The sequence below is a fragment of the Anguilla rostrata genome, chromosome 12, assembly GCF_018555375.3.
Source record: "Anguilla rostrata isolate EN2019 chromosome 12, ASM1855537v3, whole genome shotgun sequence".
NCBI classification, from domain to species: domain Eukaryota; kingdom Metazoa; phylum Chordata; class Actinopteri; order Anguilliformes; family Anguillidae; genus Anguilla; species Anguilla rostrata.
Window position 1 is genome coordinate 28,365,117 of NC_057944.1, and position 25,907 is coordinate 28,391,023.

Below are 25,907 nucleotides of genomic sequence, written 5' to 3' on the forward strand. Positions count from 1 at the left end.
ACCAACAGCACCACTGTCTGGTCAAATCCAGAATAAGCTTATCAAACCTGTCTCTGGCAGAATTGGCAGAACAGATGCTATGATCGCACGAGGGAGAGGACAAATGCATAATGGATCGCCTTGTGTCAAAGGAGTTAAAAGTTCCTATACCTTGACACCATTTACTTTTGAAATACTAAATGTTCTCAAGTCCAAATGGGGACCTAAATTATTAAGAGTATTCAGGGCTCAGAGTCTTCTGCTTCTAAAACATAATGGAGATTTCAAAAGATACACAATAATATAAGACAAGAGCAACATCGTCTATCTCCTTCCCCTTCCAATATATCATGGCATACATTTAAAGTTCCCTACCTGACATATCAAGCTGAATGACAAATCATGAACTTCAGCTCACCTTGGCTGAAACTCAGATACCCTATTTTACAGCTGTCACCCTCTTCATCTGGCAGGAGTCACAGAGGTGTACATCTTTGACTGAGCACATTCAGAAGTTTCCCCAAACTAATTAAACTTTTATTTAACTGTAAATAAAACAATTGTAAACCAGTTGGCCCCTAAACAACAAGCCATACCAACAAAAAAAAACTAAACATGTGAATTCATTAGCATTGTTCAGGACAAATGTTTTTTAAAGCCTTATAATAGTTATTATTATTGATAGTTATTACTATGAACTGCATGCACATCTGTGATACAGGCAGACCAATGGTGACAGCAAGCCAGCTGCAGTGAGCATCAATCAGCCTCTAGATGGCAGGAGAGGACATGAATCAACAAAATCAGAAATTATCCCATGTAACGTCTCTCTAAGATACATGCATTTTCAAATACACACAAGTTTCTTTTGGTTCATATCAGAACATCAGATTCTTCATTGTCTATATGTTAGAAATACGCATGTTTCTCCCAAAACAACTGGGTTCTGTAAATATTTCGCACACTTGATTGTGGAGTAAACAAAGTCATGTTGCTTTTATGGGAATGCCAGCACTGGCAGACAGATGTTCTGTAACGTTGTCACAACATATGTTTAAGGTTGGTCTGTACTGGGTGTTTGATAAACGAATGTAATATAATGTCTCACATCAACTAGGGTGACAGTGTGTTGTGGCTTAAATTCAAATGAAACAAACACTATGGATTATAAATATCGGTATCTTTCCTGAAATTAGTGTATTTTGTGTATGTATATTGGACCAGTGTAATAAGTGTAATAACATTCTGTTATGTTCAAATTCTAATTGGTAGGAGGTAGGGTATGTATATATTTATGTCATTTTGGGTATGATTATCTAAAAAACTTGATCAGTCAAATGGTTCTATATATGCCCCTGGGGCCTCATTTATAAAATGGACTCATGATCAATTTTGATCTTAAGTACGACTTACGCAGAAAACCACGTATAAGTAGTTATTTATACAACCTCACTTTGACGTGGAAATGATCTTATCTCTATGCAAAGTCTAGACTTGACGTAAGTGATTTTCCTGCTGCTTATGTATGGCTATTTTTTTTCCCCTTGCAGTTTAAGGTCAGACCATTTCTTTTTCAGATCAGCCACAGTTCTGTCTTGCTGCCCCACCTCGTTCACTGCAGCAGCGACACACTCCCAAGCTACCTGTTTGGCTTTGTTTGTCAACCCACTATTTAGTCCACCGAATAATACGTGTTGCCTGTCTTCAATCTCCTCTATCATCGCCATGATCGCATCTTCCAAAAAGTTTGCTTTTCTCTTTTGGTCCATGGTTATTCCTGACTAAACCTTCATTTTTGCTAGAATTATATAAGGGGAAATTGCTGATTGTAAGGCAGGTTCAGGTGCCGTCAATTTTAAGTTAATTTGAGATTTATAGATCACAGGTGTGTAAGTTACAAGTGGTCTTCTTAGAACCTGCGTAAGCAAGGTTTCTTATGCTCGGTATCTTTTATGAATCAAACGTAAGCACACCGTCCGAAATTATCTTAAGATTAAATTCAAGTATAAATCTAAGAACATTTTTATAAATGAGGCCCCTGGACAGCTGAATTATGGATTGGGTTCTTCCTCAAACGTTGTAACAGGGGCCTACCTGAAGGGGGCTCCACCAGAACACCTAACACTCCAGTGATGAATCAGCTGATGAGGTAGCTTTTATTCTAGATGAACTCAGATCAACTCTCCTTGAATTAAACAAACTGACAGCTTTAGCCAACGCAAAATACAGGCAGTAATGCACTGGCTGTTTCTCATAATAGGACATGAAAAAATGCCTAAAATACAACATATGTTGTGGCTCTGTATCAGGCACTTATTTAGTGCATAGTGGCCCTAAAGGACTGTTTATGCCAGCGGCCGGCTCTGTCCAACAGCATCCATCATGTGTGAGACAGAACCTGTTTAAACAAAGCCAGCATAAAAACACGTGACAGCCTGACAGCTGATACCACAACAGTCCTCTACCTGGACATGGAGCTTGGGGGGGAGCTGCATCAGCAGCATCAACAAACTCAGACAAAAGAGAACAGAGAAGGAAAAATGCCAGATAAACGCCTTGCTGCCCTTGTTAACCTCGGCCAGACCAACCCCACTGCTTTTGGGAGGGGGTGGGGTAGGGGTGGTCAGGGGGAGTGACCTTGGGGGGGGGGGGGTGTAAGCTATTCATTTAATAAATAAGCAAATAAATTTTTAAGAGCAAAAGAAAGAATAGCCCCCTGGACCAGCAATTAGTATAATTACAGCCCCCACCCCCTAACCCCCCCACCCCCAACCCCAACCCCCCTCCCCCGGCAGAGGCCCACGCAGGGAGGAAAGGGGATGGAACATTTCCTCAGGAAAAAGCATCGTCTTAGGCTACAAAACAGGCCTGCCAGGAAGCAGCACGGCCCCAGAGTCCATAGAAGACGCGCTCACGCACACACACACAAACACACACACACGCGCGCGCGGCAGACTGACAACACGCTCCACACAGGGATGCCACGGCACTGAAGCTGATCACCGCATTGCAAGGTAAGAGCATGGGCTAGATACTGTCGAGAGTGCAGGGGGAAAAAAAGCAGTCATTGCTCTAGTCGTTGTTGAGTTGTCTTGACTAGCTTCTTGACAAGAGGTCTTTGCGTGGCTGTCTTCGAAGGTTGGGGTTTGACTGGAGTCTGTCATGGTCTGCATGAGATCCATCATAAAATGGCTGTCAGACAGTCGTGGGTCTTGTTGCGTGCACTGCTGTTATTCGTACACTAGTGAGCCTAATGTGGTGATTGTTACATATGAAGTTTATACAACTTTTCTGCTGTTGGCTTCTCTCATAGTCTGATCGGCAGTTAGGTTTATGCAGTTGTTCTTCGATCATTAGCTGAACAAATTTAAATCCATCATTCATGCAGCATTCATTCAAGCAGAATTCAGATATCCTGATGCAATCTGCAGATAGACTGAGAAAAAAATACTAAGCTTACCTGATTCCATCACGGTATACTGTTCAGAGTATATATGCCCTGTGAATTCCTGCAGTGTAAGATAGATGCCTTGACGTCTAAATGCCAGGAAACTTATAATGCTTATAGGACACCATCTGTGCCCCATTGCATTGTGGGCCTTGGGTACAGCTATTTCTGCAGATGGGACTTGCCTTCTGTGGATGTACAAACGACCTCTTAAGGAGCCACAGAGCAGGACTCACACGGCACATCTCACATTGACGACAGCGTTATGTGTGCTTCCTTCGTTTGTGTCCTGCCTTCACATAAACAGTCCGGATCGCAGCAACCTCCTCCCTAACCAATCAGCCGTGGCTCACTGTACGCAGCAACTCATCATGTTTTTTTTTTACAACAGCATTCTGGTTAATAACTATAAATGACCCCGTAAACAGTGTGCCAGTGAGGAATAGGGTCTGCGTCAACAGATTGTTCCCCTCCGGCAGGTCAGTCACAAGACCTCGTGATTCATTGATGGTTATCTGGGAAATTTGTTGGAAAATTCCTCAGTGGAGAAGTCATTGTCAACTCACAGTTTGTTAACAATTCCAAGACACTAAAAAAAGACTACGAGTCAATGTAAACATTTTAAGAAAACAATGCAGCAATGAAAGTCCATGAACAAATTGATGTGCAATGGCACGACATTCAGAAAACATCAACCATTTCTCTTTGGGTTTCTCTAATGCTTGGGTGACAATATGACATGTATGCAACATAATGAAAATGCGCGAGTGAGCATCCATTATGGTTTACCTGACAGACATGTCACAGTAAACTACAGTAAACTACATTTGCCGCTAGCTCTGTGAACACGTTTGGCAAGTTATGTCCACGGCTGCTGTGTCTCCTCTTGGGTCAATGATCTCACTGAAGAGTTTTCTTGCTGTTTGGGATTCTCATTACTGATTTGCTAAGTGGAAGCCATTACCTATGGCAACCCATACAGTTTACACATTTGCACGGCTGAATATTCAGTGAAGTGGTTAAAGTCTGGCCCTATGCTCATGCAGTGCTCTGCCTGGAATTTTAACCAGTATCCGACCGGGCGCAAGTCCAGGCCCCTCCAGTGCTCCACACAATGTTCAGTCACAAGCCAAATAGTTTAGTTTAATCATTTTTTAATATCTAATCAGATCGTCGAGTCAAGGAACGGAGTGTATAGAAGAGAATAGACTGGAGCAACTTTGCTCTATTCTCAGTTAATCATGGACTTGACGGTCTGATAAGTCACAAGAAATATATGTATTTGTAATATGTAATATGTAATGTAATTTACATTTAAGATGTTAGTAAAAAAAAAATGCAGCAAAACGCAGTGCAGGACAACATCTGTGGCCATTGCATTGTGGCCCTTGGGTACTACAGCTCCCACAGAGTTTCCCTCTTTGGTCATTCAAATGGCCTGGTAAATGGCAGACCTTACCTGTAATATGTATGCACTTCAGTGTTAACAGCTGTCGCATTGGTAGCCGATGACCTGAGCATCGATGCTATGGGGTTTGATCAAGGCATGAAAAGGGGAGAGAAATAAATTAGATAAATAGCGTGGAGTGGAGAATAACAGAGCTCAGATGAATCACTTTTCAGGGTGTAATTCGTGCACGACTGTGAAAAGCAGCCAGGGCGAGGGACTGCATTTCAGAATGATTCTGTCTTCCTGAATGCTGCCAACCTGACGAAAGCCCGTGCCATCTGAGGTCTCAGAAACCACCCGGCGAGAGGCGGTTCACCTGAGCTCTTACGCGGAGCTCTACCCAGCTGCGGATGCTACCGCAGCCCGAGGGAACACAAATCAAGTAAACGATGACCGCTGCTCTGAGCATCCCTCTGCCAAAACACACAACCCGCCATGGCAGGTGAGCGGCGCACGGACAGATTAACGAGCTCGGGCGGAAGCACAGCGGGTGATTAACACAGGAATACGTCGCCCCTCTCCGTTGGCTGGGGGATGGGGCCGCGGTTCGCCGGGGTACGTCCTGCGGCTCCAGATTACGCAGCAGGTACAGGATGCAGGCAGGGCTGCGCTGACAGCGCCCTCCGGTGACCCCTCTCGTGGCTGCAAGGCTGCCTTGTGGCCCCCTTGTGGATGTGCAGCATTACTGCAGAACCTGACAGACACCGCCTAAATATGGAAACCTTTCCATATGTATTGTGACCAGTTAACCAGGAAGCAGAGATGGAGAAATACGATCCGGATTTCTTTTTGGCATGCATAAATAAATAGAGTGGCCCATTGTTGAGTGTGCCGTAATATCTATTATCTTTCACCTATTTAACTATCTATTGTCTATTATCACAATTGAATTGTTTAGTTCTGACATTCTTTGATGATCTATATATCATCAAAGTAAATCATCATCATAAATTATCACAGTCTACAACAGTGATTGAACAGAATTTATGCATTAAGTTTCCTTACCGGACACAGTAGCAGAAATGACATAGGCTGGTCAGCTGTCGGCTGTTGTGGGGGAAAAGTGAAAACTGGTACCATCTACCAGTCACTCACACAGCAGTATGCTGCTTGTGATCTGTGGGTTTTACACGTGAAATCACTCAGGATTCAGTTCAGAAGCCTGACGTTGAGTGGTTATCAGAACTGCATCGTTTCAGCCCTCGCTGTTACCTTGAGGACAGCCTGAAGCAAAACACACCTCGCCAGCTTCTCACTTTTATTGATGTATTACAGGAGTCCTTCGTAGAAAAAAGTAATTTAGTTCACAGCAGGATTCCATGCGAGAGAATAACCAGAGGGTCTCGTTAGCCAGAAGACGTCAACCAAAACCCAGAAAACAATGTGGCCAGTGCTGTTTGAAACCACATTCCTTTTCTTGTCCTCTGGCTCCTTCCCCTCTAGTGTGTAAGAAATAGCAAAGAAATTTATTTGGGAAAATCACTTAGGTTGTTTCCTATTTGTTTAAAATGGAAGCATCTGTGATTTCAGAAAAATAGGATGTGAAATGTCACACACCCAAGAAAGGTGGTCCTGAATTAAGGGAAGACATAACATGCAATTTCCTGTGAAAGCTCTTTGAGATGCGGTAGGACAGCAGTAGCTTTATGAAAATTAAATTAAGGTTTGTGTCGTTATTTAAACTGAAAACAGAAACAGAACAATGCTGGTCAGCTTGGAACATTGCAGAACTTTCACAATAACGGCAAGAACTTTCACAATAACACCAAGATAGCTTTAGTGGCCGTGTGGAAAAGGATGACAAGACACCAGCTCGTGTCCTGATGACAATGAGAAGGCCGATATTATGGAGTGTTATTTCCTGTTCCCAAACCACAAATACATGCGAACTGCTGTTCCTTTATATAGAAGCCTAGGCGTAAAGTGAAATAGCAGCTTTTTTTCAATACGTGGAGCCTGCTTCAACATTTCCTGTCCCTCTCTCCCCTCGATAATCAACAGGAATGAGACACAAGACAGTGGCATCCTCACATTATTTCCACTTGAGTATACACTGTGTGCAATTATCATTCTTGTGTAAAAAATTGCATCTGATTCTGTATCCCAACCATTGTTAAACGGCCATGGAGACACCAACTGCCAAACGGCATCTTTAATCAATGAATCTATCAAATTTTATCATACAGACATTTACAGTATTGTCCTTTTAAGGATTTTAATCCTTTTAAGGATTTGTCACAATACACGTCACAGTTTACTCTGGCCTAAATCCCCACAAAGCAAACCAACAGCCAGTGATAGTGGCTAGGAAAAACTCCCTGGAAGGCTTTTTGGAAGAAACCTACATTGGAAGGATCCAGACTCAGTAGGAGGGGGAGTCCATTCTCCTGGAGAATAGTAGTGAGGATCTTCCTCCATCACACACTCAGAAATAAAGGTACACTTAAGGTACATTTTTATTCTCCTAGGAAAAAATAGGGAAATGGACCCTGAAAGTACAATGATGCTGTTTTTGGGTACTAATGAGTACTTTTTTTTTTTTACAAACAAAATAGGTACAAATGAGTTATGTATTGAGGGCTAGGGGTTCAATGTTCTGTATCTATTGAGTACTGCCCCAGTGTAAGCCTTTGCACGTTTTTAGGCACTTTTTCATACCTTTCTTTCTGAGAGTGGAGGCAACTTTACAGATCATTTTGCACATGCTGCTAGTCTTTGTTGACTTTGTGGAGAGCCACCATTCTCATGGTTTACCATACAATTTCATAAGCCAATTCGCAACTTGCTTGCAGCCTTTTTGTACTTGGTCGTCTGGTGCATTAACAATAGACTTGGTTGGACTAAGTTAGCACGCATCACATTTCTCACAGAGCACATGCAAAACAGCTTGCAGAGAAGGTGACCAGGTTTCAGTTCAGAAAGTGAGCGAGACATCCGGGTTAATCAGTATCCATGTGCTCTAGATTAAAGCAGGTGCTCTGACAAATTAACCTGCTTGCTCAGGATGACCGGTCCCCCTGGTCAAATGGGCAAACTGGTCTGTTATCCCTTTGATGGGCAAATTTAATTGATATGTACAAAGCAGGATATTTATGGTTGCACTGCACTGACATTGCTATTTAAGAATGACTGAAAATACAGTTGACCATTAAATTACAATGTAGCTTGCTATGAAAGTGAAAACCCATTTAACTAGTATAACCACAGTAAGTCAATGGAAAAAGTTTCCCATTAATCTAAGCCGTTTCAGTTTTGTTTTTGTCCATTATTGAGACTGAGAAGTGAAAGTGCCCAGTAGTGTAGCTACTTGACTAGCTAGCTTGTCAGATCTTCTGTTTTATTTTGACAAATTATAGACAGTGCAGCTACTCGCAAGATAAATGCGCAAGACCATTGTCTGTAATATAATGCATAATTAAAAAATTCTAAATCAATTTTATGGTTGTTTATTTGTACTGTGTTTGTTTTAACAGAAAGGTGTAGTCATACATCACTTAAGAAACAATAGGCTATCATAGATAATAAAAATTTTAATTAAAGAATATAAGTAATTATTTCTGTTTCCATGTGTTACCACATGCCTACACTAAAATATGTAAATTGAGCTATATAAAATAAAAAAAAACTCTAAATGTAGTATCTGCATTAAAAGCAAATACTAATATTATCAAATTAAACACAAGTAACTTTTAATCTGAACATATAAAATATATATTTTTATTTTGTCATTTATTTTTTTGGTATAGTGCAATTTAACACTGTTACAAGTTAAAAACAAGAAACAGATGTGCTGCATCTAGTTTCTAGCCAAGGCTGATTCATAACTTGTGTTTGGCCCGTTTTAAAATGGTACCAAATACAAAACGCACAATTATTCAGCAACATAATTTTCACAAAATAAAACAATTGATGACACTAAAAGTCAAAATAGTGCCATATAGTGAGTTACAACATAATAATGAATACAGATTTGGCACAAAATTACAATGGATGCAATATGTCAACAAATTTGAATTTAAATTCTCTACACTTTTTATCGTTAGGCAGTATTTCATCATTAAACTTGTCAAAAACAGATGTTAATATCCTTTCTGTTTGTAATGCATTCCATAATGAGTACTTTTGGCAGGAAAAGCTGATTGGTCAATGATTGGAATGCTTCATGTATATGTATGATTGTTGTGAATCTGATTCTCTGTCCCCTGTGCATTTTGCATCCCACTTCCAGAGGTCATAACGTTCCTTTCTTTTTTAAACCTTACTGCTAATTAAATGGCTAAACATTACGAAAGCATTTTGTATGGCTGCAAGTCTATATTCGGCCACAAAGAACTCGTAAAATAAAAGAAAAACAAACAGCCGGGCTGAAGGGGTGTTATCATTGTCCAAATTGGGCAAAGAAAAAAATAAATCTTTAGGCGTTTCTTCCCCCACGTCTCCATTTGGCGACAGACCTCTGCAGGGCCCCTGTCTTGCTTTGGTGACCTCCGCCAGTCCTTTACTGCTGACTGGAATGTTTTGCGATAGCGTTCCGGGGCAGGCCGAGAGGAAAGGACGGGCACTCGCGCCTGCTCTTTTGTTTATACATCAGCGTCTGGGCTCTTCTGTTTTTTGTTTTTTTTTTGTTTTTTTTTCTTTCCAACTATTTCCCAAAGTTCTCCCATGCTAGGACAAACACATTTCTAACGTTTCTGCTGGGAGCCAGAGCATCCTCTGCCTACGGCATGTCCTTCTGAAATGCTTCCAACTTAAGAAAGGATGGCGTTTTTAATAATCTCCGATGTGACGCACTTCTGCAGACTCCATTGTGTTTGTCAAGGAATTGATACGCAGTCGACTGACTTCCTTTCGGCACGTGTCCTGGCCTTTGCGTCTCAAAAGGAAATAGGAAGAGTGATGGCGAAGAGAGAGGAACGGTTAGGACCGTAAAGTCAAAGGCTAATGAGTGTTGCACGAGGCTGAGGATGAAGGTGAAAGGACAAGTAAAATATTAATTTATGAGGGGTGAAAAGAAAACACACACACACACACACACACACCCACAGACACACACGGACACACACACGCACACAGAGCTGGTCCGAGGACTTTGGAGGCCCACCAAACCCACACCAACCACTTAAATTTGAATGATCCTTATTCTGGTTACGGTCATATTCCATGTATCCCATTTACACGCATCACATGGAATAAGGTGTTTATATGATTTCCATTTTCGGATTACTAGAGGCATATGCAATCTTATTTGGATATTGCATAGTCAGGATAAGGGCTTAACCTGGTTTTGCTTTTTTGAATAAGGCTATATCGTAACCAGAATCTCCAAATAAGATCAGAATAATAATGTTCAATGTAAACATGGTGGAAATGAACAAGGCAGTGTAATTAATTATTACTTTTCATGGTTTTGAAAGTCATATTCACATATTGGTCATATCACTCATATCACTCCAGTTGAACAATACTGAGCATGGTCTGTATGTAGCATAGACATTTCCATTTGTATGCTAGTAAATAAAGCCATTTTGCTCATGTGTTCGGAAGCCATTTTACGCCTTGTACATTGTACAGAATGTACAAGGAATGTCCTCACACAGTGAAGGACATTTTCTTGCCACCTTCACAACTGTCACATATCTTACATACAAACACACACGCATGTCATTTGTGCACTTCAACCAAGACTGTTCCAAGAGTAATGGCTTTGGGAAAACAAAATATAAACTGTTTATACTTACGCAACACAGATCTCTACAAAGAGGTTGATTGTGAGAGTTGCAATCTGTCTGACCTAAGTGTCAGTGTTAATGTCAAAGCCTGGTCAATGACCACCTACAAGGACTGCATTTAAACAAAAACTATACATTTGGCCTAGTGCAAATGCCGTAGAAATATGTACTGGTACTCTGCTACTGCAATTGTTTGGTGTAAAGAGAGACAGGAGTCCATCTGCATTTGGATAAACACAAGCCAGTTTAAAACTAAACAAGGCTCAAAAGCAATGTTTAGGTATTCCAATCTGATTAGCATTCATAAGAAAATGGGTTGAATATACTGCTCAAAGACATTGTGACACTGGTCTATGTCACAATGGGGTCTATGGGGGGAGAGAGATGCTTTGGCAGAAGATACAAATTATTGGAATTATTGCTGCAAGAAAATAAATACTGTTAAAGCAAAATTATGTAAAATTGAAAGCATAACTTTGATTACCTGAATCCACCTGGCGAACTTTCCCTTAGACCAAAAGAACAACAGCATTGTTTTTGGCTCTGCTTGTGTAAAATGCTGTCTTCGTTATATTTTACAGTCTGTTGTGACAATGTTTAAATGCTGTTTAAAAATATCCATGCTTTTTTCCAAAATCCTAGACTCAACCCATTCAGACTGGATTCAGCATGTCTGTCATAAATAGAATTGATTCAAAGCACTTTTTAAACTGTGTTTAAATGCTCACCTTAAATGGTGAGCCCCTTTTCCCCTATTTCTTGAAGTCTGATTATGGTTTGGGGAGAATTAATCATGCATATCACAATGGATCATTTCACCCTGTGTGAATGTTGGTAGGACAGGAGGTGAGGGGAATGGGTTGTCAGACTGGGCGATAATCCCCTAAATTTTACAGTAAAAATGTAGGCCTATGAGTCGATGGCAGATGGGGATTACAAAAAGAGGTATATGGGACAAATTGTGAGAAGTTTATCACAAGTCAACAGAATATGTGGCTTTTTCAGGAGTTTTTAGGGGGAATTAATTCAGGTATCTGGCAACAATGGCAATGGGATAAACTCTTGTACAGTAAACTGATGTCTTGTTAACCAACACATTACCCTTCCCCGCCATAGGGAAGATATTGTCATAACTAATATGAATTATCAGAGGTCACCATGCAAGGTGGTAAATATTCAATGAATGTTTCCTCGTGGTCTGTTTAGTGAAAATGAAAATGTAATCCGTGTGCTACTCTAAACAGCAATGAGTCTGTAGCCTACAAACCATATCTAGTCATAACCATACATTTAAATTATGAGTTAAAAAAAACATTTTCAGTAATTAATTACAATGTTTCTGTCACATTTGGTAGCGTGTTTTGCTTTTCCGATAAATCATGTGTAGCCTACTTCCTTGCAAATACCTGTTAGGCTAGAGTGTTTATCTTCGATAGCAGGTTACTGATTTAGAACACGGAAAAGTATTAGCGTGCTAATAGGCCTACACGGGAAATACCCTTGCAAGATGAGTTGGAATCAGATAAGCACAGCGACTTGTGTTTTCATGTAAAACAAAGCCAGAGTAAACTATTAAAACTAAGCAAATAGACGGTCGGAAGAATTAGGCTATTAGCATGTTAAAATAATGAAAACTCAAAATACAGATGCAAACTTTTACCTTGTGTTCAATAAATTGGCTGTGTGTGTAACCCATACCTGACCGGAAAGCAATTTTTCCCCTTTTAAATGAAAGCGGGGACACTACCTTAATTCAAGATTTTGTCCCTTGCACGGCGATACCATTCGGCGGAGGTGTTTAATCCTCGAATGCGTGCGCCGCGTGCGTCTGGAGTGAAGTGCGATTAGGGTTTAGGGGACGTAGGGGTTTGAAGTAGAAGTAAAAGTAAAAGGCTGCTTGCGTCAGACCTGCAGACTCCGCTGTGTCAGCATCAAGGCAGGAGTAATTTCTCTCTCCCTGCGTGTGTCTTGGATCCCTGGAACCTTTTTCCACTTTGGTTTCAAAGACGCACCACCATGAATTCAGTAAGTAAATTAATTCGCTAAACTAAATCTTCTGATTTACATTGGAGCAAATGCGGTGAACATCAATTTGCGATAGGCACAAAATACTATAAACTAGTCGATGCTAGTTTTGTAGCGGTAAAATTAAAATATATAGCAACCATTTTACCAGTCAAAATAACTTTTTTAAATGAAAATGTTAATAGATATTCATCTTAAGCTGAGCAGTAGCTCATAGGCTATAGCAGTGCCAGAGGTTTACAAATTGACATTATGTAATCTTACTTAATAATGGATGTGTGGAAATAGTTTACACCCTAACCGATTGGCCAATTCTATAGCTATCTAATAATTTCATATTTTATGTAAATTTGGCATTCAAAATGGAACAAATCTGATGACAAAATCACATTTTTTCCGTTTTCTCATTTCTTAAAAAAATATGACTTTTCTACATCAGCAGTGTTTTGTGGTACATTGATATCTATTGTTTTTAGAAAGTTATACTGCTATTGTTTGTGTTTTCCCTGCGAAACAAGCTAGATATTCATATATTTAAGGTATGCATCTTGAATGTCTTTTTGTTTGGCACATTAGTGGCAATAATTCGAAGCTTGAGCTGTATTCCAGAGTGTCTTGCAAAACTGTGCTGATTGAATTCCACAGAGGCGGTTAAGAGGTTATTGATAATGACCTTATTGTGCGCCACGTGCATTACGTGCTTTTTCTCTGCACCCTGTGGTCAGATTCAGGTCTTATTCACTCACACTCGTGGGAATTCAATTGTAAATCAGCTGATTGAGGCATTCTCTTTCTGCAATGGAAAATAGCATTTAAGTTCACTTCTCCTTTTCATGAATCAGCTCACAAAAGCAACCGTGCGATTTCTGTCTACAGGGGAACTGTTAACAATTTACTACCGCTATAATCTTGAAAAATAATGTGTCACGGAACACTAATTGTAGGACATTTTATGGCAGGGCAAACTCCAATGTCAAAGAAGGCTGAGAACTATCTGTTTTACCTGTTGTATCATTCAACAAAGATTTGTTGATATAACACCATTCAAGAGTCATTCAACTTTTTTTATATCCTGAAATTGTCTTAGATTGTTTGGTGAGAAAAGAACATTTTTTATACAGAACTGTGTCCTCTAAACTTTGGCACATACTAGCTGCATGACTTTTGATGCATGAAGGGCAGCGGAATGTTAATTCTTATGACTGGGCCGTTGCTTCACCTCATTTAAAATGATTAACAGCTGTGGTAAATATTTTTTTAAAACAAGAATAGGACAACCATTGCATTCCAACTGTCATATCAAGTGCAGTGGATTATTCAGGGCAGGTCAAGAATCTCCCAATGTCGTATGAGTGAAAGTCAGCAAGAAACACAGATGCAATGCGGGATACTGAGGGAAAAGGTCTCTCAAACGTCAGCAGGTAACGTTCTTTACTTTACAAGAAATTAGCAGACGTTCTTTTCCAGCCTGTCTCAGACTCAAGTGCAAAGTGCAGGGTTCAGTAATTCCTTAAAGAGGGAAGCAGAGACAGCAGGTGCAAGAAGTGCATGCTCGACTGACAACTCGTCCACTTCCCCCCACTGAGCGTTAAACCATGTTGTGCTAACAAGAACAAAAACCACTCCATTAATGAGTCCTGTGCAACGTTTGGGTGTGTGAGGGCCAGTGTATTCCCTGAGGGAAAGTCACACAGGGTTCCCTGGGACGTTTCCAACATTCCTGGGGGTTTGAACCTAAAGGCTCGGTCTTTATGGATGTGCCGTGCGTGTCTGCGAGCCAGGCGGTGCAGGCTGGAGTGCTGGGGCCTATCTGCTGCATCTCCCCGAGAGACCAGCCCCTCCGTACCTCTGCACCTTCCTCCCCCCCCTCCCCCCCCCCCCACAGCACCCCGCCCCCCCCCTTTCCTGAAGACAATAACTGAGGAGTATAGTGTCTACACACTAAGTGACTGTGAAATGCTGGAACCTTGAAGCTGTGGTTCAAAAACAAAAATTTTGATTAACATTTTTGTCCCCTGTAGGGGACATGAGTCTGGTCTTAATCTCAAGAACCATATATTCTATTATGCTGGAACCTGAACTACGAGAGACATTCAATAAAAAAAAATTATAAATATATATTTTTGAAAATATTTTCACTATAGCATACTTTTGTCATCCAAGGCACTTGTATTATGTCAATAAGTTAAATTCTTAGCCGTTTTTTCTGCCAGGTCGTAGAAGGATTAATAAGCGAACAGGCTGCACTTTTGCCATGTTTGATCTTTTGACGCTTCACTTCTGGTGTGTTCTGATGATTCAAATCCTTCCTGGATATCACTTTTTTCCCAGAGTAGTGCTGACTGCACTTGCTTCCCAATGGTTTCTGTTTGATGTTCAGTTTGCAGTTTTCCTTTTGAATTTATTTCTGTTACACCAGACCATGTGACTTATAGAAAAGAGATGGGATCCGGGATTCCAACACTACATGGGACTGCACGTCCCAGCCAGAATGTATCTTGTGGGCTGCAGTGAAGAAAAAGGCAGCACGCAAAGCTTTCTCCAAGGAAAGGACTATGGAGATTAAATATTGTTAGCAACATTAATGTCTCTATACATTATTTAGAAATTCATTTTTATATGATTATATACAGTATACCTCATTGCTAAGATTGTCTTGGCTTTTATTTGGCAGAAACATGATCTGGGGATTTGGTCATGTGTAGCCACCAGGTGGATAAACACAAATGCAAATGACCATAGAATTACTGTAGGTTTGTTATACTTGGACAGCTAGCCGTATAGCTTTATATGAGACCATAATCCAGTTCTTTTACAAATGAGTAACATCACAGTATTTTGCTATATTTTATTTTTTCTGTGAGGATCCCCATCTCATTGTTCAAGAACACGCATGACTCATAGTAACCTTGGTTAAAAACAGATGCCAAAGAGCATTTCTGGCACTGGATTTGTTTCAGCCCTGTCAGAAACTGGCGTCATCAAAGTTGCCGCTGTCATTTCCCTCTCCGTTATGTTCCGGAACAACCAAGCCCATCATAGCCCCCGTTATTGGCATGTCTGGTGTCGCTGTCGCGCCCCCAGTCGCCGAACTTCCCTGTCTAAGTCCCCGTGAGAAGGCCTGCGAACACATATAGAGACCTTGATTGCCAAACTGCCCATGTGGAAAAATCATTGAGAAACACTGTCATTAAAAAATTGCCATTGATCTAAATCTTGATGGTTTGGATTTTGACTGGTGTTTTTGTAAAAGGAAAAACACGTGAACATTGTGTGTTAAGCTGTTATTCATTTTAATTTATAATTACTCATGAAGAGGTTAGACCTTTGGGTCACCAGTTGAAAAAGCAACTTTATTTCCTTATAAAGATTTGAACCATTAACTTGGGGAATTACAGCTCAGGGAATTTCTCATAAATCTTTCAGGACATCTGAAGTCAGTGTTCAAAAATTACATCTATCCCTCCCACAAACGGATGGACAAACACACCAACACACACACACACACACACAAGAAGGAAGTGATTCAGCGCTGTCCCTGTCAAGCTGTCACCAGCTTGAAATATCCTAGCCCTCTCTGTGCGAGAGGAAGTCCATGGAAAATGGCAACGTTGTTTTCTTGAAGAGAGTCAGAGGGCACGAAGCACCACGCTCATAAATGAGCTGCGTGTGGATCTCTCAGCCTCTGGAAAGCTTCTTAGATAAAGACCTGGTGGTCATTCTTGTCTGTCCTACCTTGAAACTGGACAATTGCCAAGGTGATATAACAAAACACACAGATTTCAGGCGGTTTGTTTATTGTGTAAATATAATGTTATCACGGAAAATCTGGGTGAAGGACAACAAGACCTCCTTCCTAACAAAGTCCTTCATTTAACAAATCCAGCTCTTCTCCAAAAATGTGTACTAATGACACTTCAGGGTCACCTAGAGTTGGTATGTGAAACATTGCAAATACCCTATGATTGCCATTCAGCATTAACATATTTAATTGGTTTTGAATGGAGTGTGTTAAAATATTTACTTGAAAGTTTTTTTATATGCATTCTGCCAGAGAATAATGTATGTAGTATGAAAGATTTGAAGCAAGTCATCGAGAGCATTTTTTCTGTTGTTCCGTTCATCAGTTGAACTCGAGTTGCCTCTTCTAGAACTTCCACTTCCTTCTCGCCGCTTAAGAGAAGAATTTTCTGGTTCTTTCCAGAATGCTGAATTATTTTCATCCAACAGCACAGCTAAACCAATGATGCATTCCTACGCCTGCTGAAGATCTTCTCAGCTTGTCATTTGCTCATTCAAATGTGCCATGAGGTCAACAGTTTGCCTTTATATGAGCTGGATTGGGAATTACCAAAAGTTCCAGAGCTTCCAACAAAGTAAAAGGATATAATTTGCATACAATGACTAGAATGGGTCCTCTGAAATTTACCTTTGCCAGCATAATACTGTATCTACCAAATATGCTGTAGTGATGATGAATGTCCGTGTCCTATATCCGCATTCTAGGCACAGTGTCTGGTTATGAAGGATATAATCTGTATCAGTTAGAAATCTGTCAGCTGTGAGATGAATCACCTGGACATCTGTTATATCTTTCATTATGTTGCATTGCATTCATCTAGCAGACACAAATACAGAGTGTCTCAACATACATGCATCCACCTGTGTTCCAGGGATATGAGTTATGTGAAAAACAGTGGCTACACTGGCTAACTGACTAATGGGTATATGTGCAATATCACTAAATCACTAAATGTAAGTTAATTTTACTGACCTATAACCCGGGGTACAATCTGCAATGCATACAAAGTGATGTGCTGGGGGGTGAGATGGGAGAGGGGGTACATGTGAGATTGCCTAATAGATAGCTGTGTACGATTCACTGACTGGACACATGTCAAATCTACCTCTGTCTGCATGACTGTCGAATGGAAAGCTGAACAAATCCATTGACTCTCCATCTCTCTGTGTCTCCTTGTCTGTCTGCCGTAGAATTCAAGCCCTCAGAGGAAGAATGCCCGTTCTTAAGAACCTCCCAGGGAGGCTGAAAGGGGCCAAGGTGAACGGAGAGCTAATCCTGCACAAGATGAGTCTGGACCACAACCCCTTCGCCGAGGGCGGCAGGGAGCAGGACGCCTGGAGCGAGGGCAACGAGAGCTCCCTCCTGGAGGGCAGCGTGCCCCGCGACCGCAACCCTTTTGAGGACGAGGAGGACGAGAACGAGGCCAACGAGGAGCGGCGGGGCGGTTCTGGGAAGGGCGGCTCCATCAAGGGCACGCTGGAGCGCATCCGGGGGGTCTCCCCGCTCAAGACTCTGGGGAAGCTGGGCAAGGGGCTGCGGATGTCGGGGCGCAGCAAGGGCGAGGGGACCCCATCTCCCAAGGGCTCTCACGGAAAGCCCTCCCCCCAGGAGAAGAAAAAGAAAGGGAGGCGGAGCTCCGAGGGCAGCCTGCTCAGGTGATTGGCGGAGGCTGAGTTCGGGAGAGTGAGAACCAAAAACCAGGTGTCCTTTACTATAGGTACTGTAGCTTTCATTGGCCCATCAGAGGGCAAACCCTTTTGATTGGTCAGGCAAGTTACTGACTGACAGTACAGTGAAACTTCTCCCATTGTGAGGTTTGTAAAGCCACTTCCCATGGCGGTCAGAACAGCAGAGAATCTGACAACCTTCAAGCGCAGACTAAAGACTCATCTCTTCAGGCTGCACCTCTCCCCACCCCTCCCTAGCCTCTAGTTTAGCTATACTCTATTTACCTCAATATACATAGTTAGGCTAATGCGATCTCGTTAGTTTTGTATTTGGCAGGATTGTTTTGTTTGATTCTGATTAGGCAAATGTGATTTCAGTGCTAGTTTTGTACTTGGCAGGATTGTTTTGTTTATTTGCTCAACAGGTTACCCTACAGGGTTGGAGTCCTGATCTATGTGGTCACTTCTGGCACTACGATCTTTACTTCACTCTACGGTGTTTTTCGCACCTCTGCACTTTGAACTGATGCACTTGTTGTACGTCGCTCTGGATAAGAGCATCTGCTAAATGCCTGTAATGTAATGTAAAGCATGACCCTCAGAAGGGTTGTGCCTGTCCCCAGCGGAAATAATTTTTTTCCATCTGAATTTGCCACGTGTTGTTGTGAGGGTTAAAAAGAAAAATATGCAGCTGTTTGTGCGTTAGTACATGAGCTATATTGCCAGCCGTTGACGTACAGCACTTAAACGGATGGTGCATTATTTCCTGAATGTGTTCTGCATTATGCAATCTGGAAGCAAAGCAACCTGTTTTTGTGTGCCAAGCTTTTGTTTGTCTCCAGAGGGAAGGTGGGCTCTCTTGCTCTATCTGAGTTAACAAGGCTATTTAAAGCAGCCACATTGTTCTAAGGACCCCTCTAACAGCTTTGCACTTCCAAAATACCTGGAAAATGTCACAATCATCAGCTCTGCCTAAATGCATTGTTTACTTAATTTGAGGAAAATTCATTCAGCAGTATAGAACTGTGAATGTAGATCAATCACAGACTAGACGCAGACTAATTCCAAATTAATTGGAGTTTGAGTTAGCTGATACTTGGCCTGCAGTTGGTGAGACTGACAAAAACAGGTCTTTTAAAAACCCGTTGAACTTCAGATCACCAGCCCCTCTGCTAAATGGCCCTTAGACATGGCAAAGAGGTTCCTCAGTACTTACATACAAATTATAGCTTGTAATAGACTCTTTTCAGAATCGCCTTTAACTCCTGTTGTGATCCAAATGCAAGAGGAGGTTCCACAGCCCGACCCATCTCTCTCTCTCTCTCTCTCTCTCTCTCTCACTCACTCTCTCCCTCTCTCCATGTGCAGGATAGCAGGTAGGTGCAAAGACAGCTTGCGGAAGGAGAGCCTGACCAACGGGGACTTGGGCTCGGAGGGTGACGACTGCAGCCGCCGCCTGTCCTTCCTCAAGATAATGCGGGGGGGAAAGCTGAAGAGGGAGTCCATGGCGGACCGCGCCTCCCAGGGCCCCGAGGAGGAGATGGTGGAGGAGGTGCCGGAGGTCAAGCCCAGGGAGCCCCTCTCCGGTAAGCAGAGTGTATCTCAGTCTGCCAGCGAGTGTTTTTAGCACTGGTGCTAACGTTCAGATTACTCCGATTGTGGCAAATGCGTAACCAGACAAAGGAGTCTGCCCACGTCTTTTTTTTTTGGTAGTTTTGGCAGTTCCTCAAGCCCCAACATATCCTCCTGAGACCCGACAGAAAGTTTTTTTCTGGTATTGGGCCTCCCTCCATATGTCTTTGTGAATTGCCCCATGGTTCTAGGTTAGCATAATGAACTTACCTCTAGTGATGTAGGACCCATGCTAGCCTGTTGTGTAGCCACTGTTGTTCATGTAACTCATATAACTTCACCATAAGTGGATGCACATATGTTCTCTTTAGTTATGAGCTGCTTTGGGTATGTGTCTCCTAAATGAATAAAATGTAGCAACCTCCTGAGACCTGGCAGGAAAAAGGTTTAAGTATTAGAATTTTTAAAAACATAATACAAGTGTCTTGTATAACAAAAACATGTTGCAGTGAAAATATTTTATTTTTTATTGAAGGTCCCTTTCAGCATAGGTTTGAGCATGGTAGAATATGTGGTTCTTGAGATCAAGACCAAAGACTCATGTCCCATACATGAATTTCCGGGTCTGAGCAGGATATATCAATGTACACATCTGTTGACCCCATCATTTCACGTGCAGCATTTAATCTCCCATCTTCATGACAGACTGTTGGCAGCAGCAACAAAAACAAATGCGACCGGCGCATTCAATAGCAATGCCCTAACATGTGATAGCTGTGACAGAAATGATGCGCAAGGTTTATAGCTTCATGGAAGCTTTTTTCCTTTTCTGCCCCTGGAAGATTCTGCCTTGTGCAGCATCTGCTTTGGAGTGTGTCTGCTGGCCTTGTATTCCTACATGCCAGGGCCCAGCTCCATTAGTCTGTATGTGCAGATAGGGGTAGCATGGTGTGCAGCGGGCACACATGTCATTTTATCACAAATTTAAATCTGTGAGAAGGCGGCCATATTGAATTAGCATACATAGTGTTATATAACATGTTGCTGCAGAACGTTTCCTCGGTTAGCTGCAGAACAAACACGAAAAAAAACTTAGTGCCTCACTGTTCAGAATTGCGGCCCTAGAAACTTCCGTTCTTCTTCAGGGTGAAAAGCAAACCAGCAGTATCATAACAAAGATGATGTCATGAATTTGTCGTTGTCGTCTGGGTTATTTCTGGATGCTTTGGAGACAATAGGGGAAAATCTGAAGGGATGCTGTGGGTAAACCAAGTCCAAGTAGGTTACGCAGAGATTCCGTTGTTTTGGTCAAAGAGAATGTTTTCCTGAAATTCTTGAAGTAACATGGATGAAAATGACTTGTGATAAGTGCCCGTAGATGGGACTGATAAGAAGTCCAATAAATGCTTTCTTGTAAAGAATATAGTAATTTGCATTTATTTGTTTTACATAAATTGGAAGTTCACTTAAAACAGCTTTATGTAAATGGACTGCATTTATATAGTGCTTTTATCCAAAGCGCTTTGCACAGATATTTGAGCGATATAGATGCTTAAACTTGTTATTAATCCTATTAAGTGAAACATTGGCAAGAATGCAGGATACAGTACTCCAGACAAGGTTGGGTGAATGTCACCAAATATCACCAGATCAGAAGTTTATAAGATTACACCAACAGAACAGTGACATCCTCACCCCTTTCACTTTCTCACCCTCTCTTTCTCTCTCACTCTGTCTTACAGTATAATTCCTGCACGCAACTCTTGCACAATAAGTGTTTAGTTGGCATGCCATGTTTTCTCAGTAGATTTATTTCACCGTGTCAGCTTGCCCAGGTCTGTCCTCTTAATTTCTAAGGATTCTGTGTCAGGTTGCGTGGGGTTGGAACCCAAACGCAGAGGGTGGAAAAAATACAAAACTCCACGTGAAAGAACAAAAGACTTTACTGGAAACCAGGAAACAAAGGGAACAAAAGGGCAACCTTAAACAAACAAGGAAAACTTCAAAAAAAAAAACACTAGAAATTCAGGGCATAGGCAAGAACACATGGAGCAGAGGCTAACAAACAAACAATCTGACATTACCACAAGAATCCAGCACCTGAGTCAAGGGAGGGGGAAACTTAAATAGAACACACTGACGAGACACAGGAGGGCACCATGAACAATCAGGCCACGGAAGGGGAAGGGAAAATGAGACAGCCAGAAAACAATGATTAGACAATTGGAAACAATCATACAATTAACACAGGGGGAGCAGGACACAAAACAGAAGTGCCGCCATCTGGCGGCCCAACAGGGAAAACGCAGACAGGAACGCAGGACCATGACATTCTGGTCCTTGGTGCCTGTCTCTGATATGGAGATAAGGCTATAATGGTAACAACAGATGTCTAGCTGCTATTTGGATGTTAACTAAAGACAGGACTTGCTGAATTATATCAACAAATCTGCAAACTACCAAGGGATCAGGGCATGAAAATGCACCTTTTGTGTTTGTTTGATTTTTAGCGTACTGTAAACAGCCCACAAGGCAATCCTGCTATTGAAGATTAGTGTTACTAGTTTCATTGGAATTATCAGAACCAGGTCGGCATACACGTGAAGTGAGTATTGATTACAATAATAAAATATTCATAACAAATAACATCGATTTTGCTTGCATTACTTGTGCTGATGATCATTATGGCTTGCCAAATGTTCATGCAGCCCGGATCTTTCACCTGTCAACAAAAGCTGTTGAAAGTCAGGAGGACCAGGCTGTTCCCAGTCCAATCAGAGTCTGGGACACGTTTCCGGAACCCTCTCCACAGTGTAGCCATAGCGTGTGAGCTTTGCCGCGGGTGTCCTGTGGTCACAGAGACCAGGTCTCACCATCATAATACCTCTACCCGGATTAAACCCCCAAATGGAGCGTGGCAGGGTTTTAACCTCCGTCGAGCTCTGGCATTGTGACTGGGGCTTAATGTTCTTGGCTGCACATTCCCCATATTATAGTGGTAGCGCCTGGAAATGTACTTTCGTAAGGAACCGGGTCGGGTTTAAAGGGTTTCTGCGCTATATCTTTCACGAAGGAGCCGGCTGTCTGCTTCCTGGCAGTGCCGACAAGTCCCCCAGCTGACATAGCAAAGCTCGGTCGATTATTTGTTTATCTGCATAATGTGTGTAAAACTCGCACGGCACTCTTTGCCAAGTCCCCTCACGCTGTTTTGCCAACGCACAGTTCAGCGACGGCATTCCCGGCTTCCCACTGCTGCACAGTCCACATGGGGGGGGGGGGGGTGGGGGGTGTGCGGCGGGGGTGGGGGGAGCGGGGGCTGCATTGCTAGGAACGCCATGGGCCAAAACTATGTCCTTAGGCCAAAATTTCAACACGGAGTCCAACACATGAATCATGTCTCATGGGAAATGCAGCAGCAAAGACACACAATGTCAGTCTCAGAAGAAAGTGAAAAACACTTTTCTCTTTGGGTAACATTCACATTTTTTTAAATTGAGTCCAAATAGGCTGTTGTGCACAAATAGGTTTTCTTCTGTAATGTGTGGCACTGGGGACTATCAGTGGGGAAAAGTACTGGGCTGTTAAGGGTGGTTTGTTTGTGACCCACTTCCTTTAACATCCTCTCAAGTTAGCCCATTAACAATGTGGACATCGGTGTTGTGCAATTCATTGTGCTGTGAATATTGATTGTGCTCAACAATGTTCACTAAGGATGACGGTTGTCAAACATCAGGAAACTCCCTAATGGGCCGAAGTGAATGACATGGAAATCTTTTCAATCACCATACAAAAGAAAACAAACAACCTTTTTGTTATTTTTGCAGATAATTCAATTACTAAAGTAGGAAGAATACACTCCTTGGAGACATAGGAGAACGTGAAGTGAAAGTAGAAGCTTTGAAAGCCCACGTATCTGACAACAAAGAGTCTGGTAGAGACCTGATGATGGATTCTGTGTTTTTGGCTTCAGAGGAAAAAAGGGAGCACAGTGTTTGCCCACACCTCTATATGGGACTTGTGTATCGGCTTGTTTGTTTGTCCTCAAGTGTGATAAACTTTTGGCTTCAATTCAAGCCCTACAAGCCTAGACATTGGTCAACTGTGACAGGTAGTGCATCAGGAGGACTCTGCTTGCTTTGTCCTCCCAGGGGTAGGAGGAGGAATCAGCCTGCATTCTCCCCAGGTAACCCCTTCAGTACCTCCTCCCAACGTCACCACATGCAAGCCCAGGCTACGGGTTGCCATCAGTGAGAGATGAATATCTTCTGATCCTCCCCTCTGAGCCCCAGTTCACCCACTGCACTGGGCTTGTGGTTTTGTGTGGAAAACAGGCACTGGTGTGCATATAATCCAGCTGTAGTGTCCCTTACAATGGTGTGGGCCATGTCTGTGATTCCATGTTATGACAAATTTTCAAATTGTGAAGAAAAATAAAAAAGTGGGAACTGTATAAAGATCTTTGGCTATGGGAATCAGAGTCAGTATTGGCAGGGGCACCATATGGGGAGGGATTAGTACGATTCCAATGGTCCTGACTACTCAACACATTGTGCTGTAATTGTGCAGGGATGGGGAGGCCTGTGGTGGTGGGGCCCAATGTGAGATATTTTCATGGGGCCCAAAATCCCTGGCGGCACTCCAAAGTGCTGGTGTGTTCCATGCAGGGTAGACCTTGCGCAACTTCGCCGGACAGATGGAAAGCAAAGGCACCTGTGCCACAGGTAGTGTTTAATTTATGATTAACGAAACCCGGCAGGTCAATGCTTTGGAGTTTAGTACCGGTCCACATGGGGTTTGGCTGCTGAGATAAAGCTGCCATAAATGCGGGTGGGTACGCTGAGCCCTGGTGAATGATTTCTAGGCCCGCTCCAGTGCAGTCCAAGGCCTTCTGACCATAAAACCATAACTCTAGCTGGCAGACATCCTGTAATTGCGGCTATCGTATCAGTGTCCAAACGGTGGCCTTAGCAACCACAGCACATGATGCAGACCTGATGAAATTCACTTCCACATCCTATGGAGACACTCCTGGATGCTAAATAGAAGCGGTTTTATTGTCTGTTTGTGGTTGCGTTTCGTTGAAAGCGCAGATGGTTTCCTTAGAATAGCGAGAATAGTGAGGGGCAGAGCAGTTTGCTCTTCCTGTGTTCTTCTGCTCTGCCGATAAACAGGAGGGGAACTCAGTGAAGTGAAGGGACTACATTTACAAGAGATAGAGGACGCTATTGAAATTCAGATAATTTTTTATTTGATTGAATTCATTCTTTTTGACATCAAAAATACATCTAAAACAAAGAAATGAGCGTACATTTGGCCAATCGTGACCCCCAGGGGCAGAGGACTAGACCTTCCCCCTGCCATGTGGGGTCACCTGTCAGTTATTATGGGCAGTATGTGACTGTGAGGGGGGACCCACACCATGGGACAAGAGGATTTTTCAGGACAGGCTCAGCTGCTTTGTAGTCAACCCCAGTGGCTGGAGCCTGGTGCTGGTGAGCGGGGGGGAGTAGAGGAGAGAGGGGGTGTCCCAGAAACAGATTTGGCCCAGCTGTGCCTGCAGGGGAGAAACTGGACCCTGCGCTGCTTATTTGATATCTTGCCTTGGAAGGAAAATATTTGTCTGCCCTGACCACGCTGAGATGTGACGGGGCGGCCTCCCATCTGGCCTGCGAGCGTTGGGGGGGGAGGTCTGGAGACGGCAGAGGACCAGCGATAATGCAACAGTAATGCAGCGGTAATGCAGCAGAGGTCATAGAACTGATAAACGCAGTTCTGGTTTCTAGAAATACAACAATTTTCGGAATACAAATGTAATTGTTATGTTTGTAAATGAAATGACTACAATTCAACTATTTGGCTGCATCACCCTCCCCCTGGCTCCCCTCCCCACCGCCCTGCAAACCCTTATGTGCATCTCATGCATTTGGATTTCGTGTGGATTTGGCATGGCCAAGTGCCTCATGCCTGCAGGAGTTTAGGAGGCTTTGAGTTGTTTTGTTTCTGCCAGTGAAGAGGAACCACACAAATACCTGTCTGACCTTGGCTCCTGGTGTAAGACAGCATGGCCTTCTAGAACAGCACGGTAGGCACTACACTCCCCCAGTCTTCCTGTTTCAGCACAATCCTTTCTCCGTGTATACTTGCCCAAAACTAGGATTAGGCTCTTGCAATTCCCAAAAGTGCAAAAAAAAAATTGGGGACATAATTTCACTATATCCGGGGCTTATACAACTGC

At 42.5% G+C, this 25,907-nt stretch overlaps 1 protein-coding gene and 1 long non-coding RNA gene across 4 annotated transcripts in view; one reads left to right on the forward strand and one right to left on the reverse strand.

The window, feature by feature from the left end:
- The first annotated feature begins 2,833 nt into the window (after nt 1-2,833).
- The window catches only part of exoc3l2b (exocyst complex component 3-like 2b), a 38,754-nt gene continuing 15,680 nt past the window's right edge, over nt 2,834-25,907 (forward strand). The window contains exons 1-3 of one of the 3 annotated variants that reach the window (XM_064303511.1): nt 2,834-2,993; nt 17,624-18,088; nt 19,469-19,686. In XM_064303511.1, coding sequence (XP_064159581.1) covers nt 17,646-18,088; nt 19,469-19,686 — 661 coding nt within the window. In that variant the 5' untranslated portion in view covers nt 2,834-2,993; nt 17,624-17,645. Of the gene's footprint in view, nt 2,994-12,489; nt 12,632-13,476; nt 14,053-17,623; nt 18,089-19,468; nt 19,687-25,907 lie in introns of those variants that run through there. The other 2 variants (XM_064303510.1, XM_064303509.1) reach the window with 2 other exon arrangements.
- On the reverse strand, nt 8,565-12,495 carry LOC135236912 (uncharacterized). Its single transcript, XR_010324708.1, has 2 exons — nt 12,354-12,495; nt 8,565-9,835 (listed from the first exon to the last, which is right to left on the reverse strand). It is a non-coding gene; the product is annotated as an uncharacterized LOC135236912 (long non-coding RNA).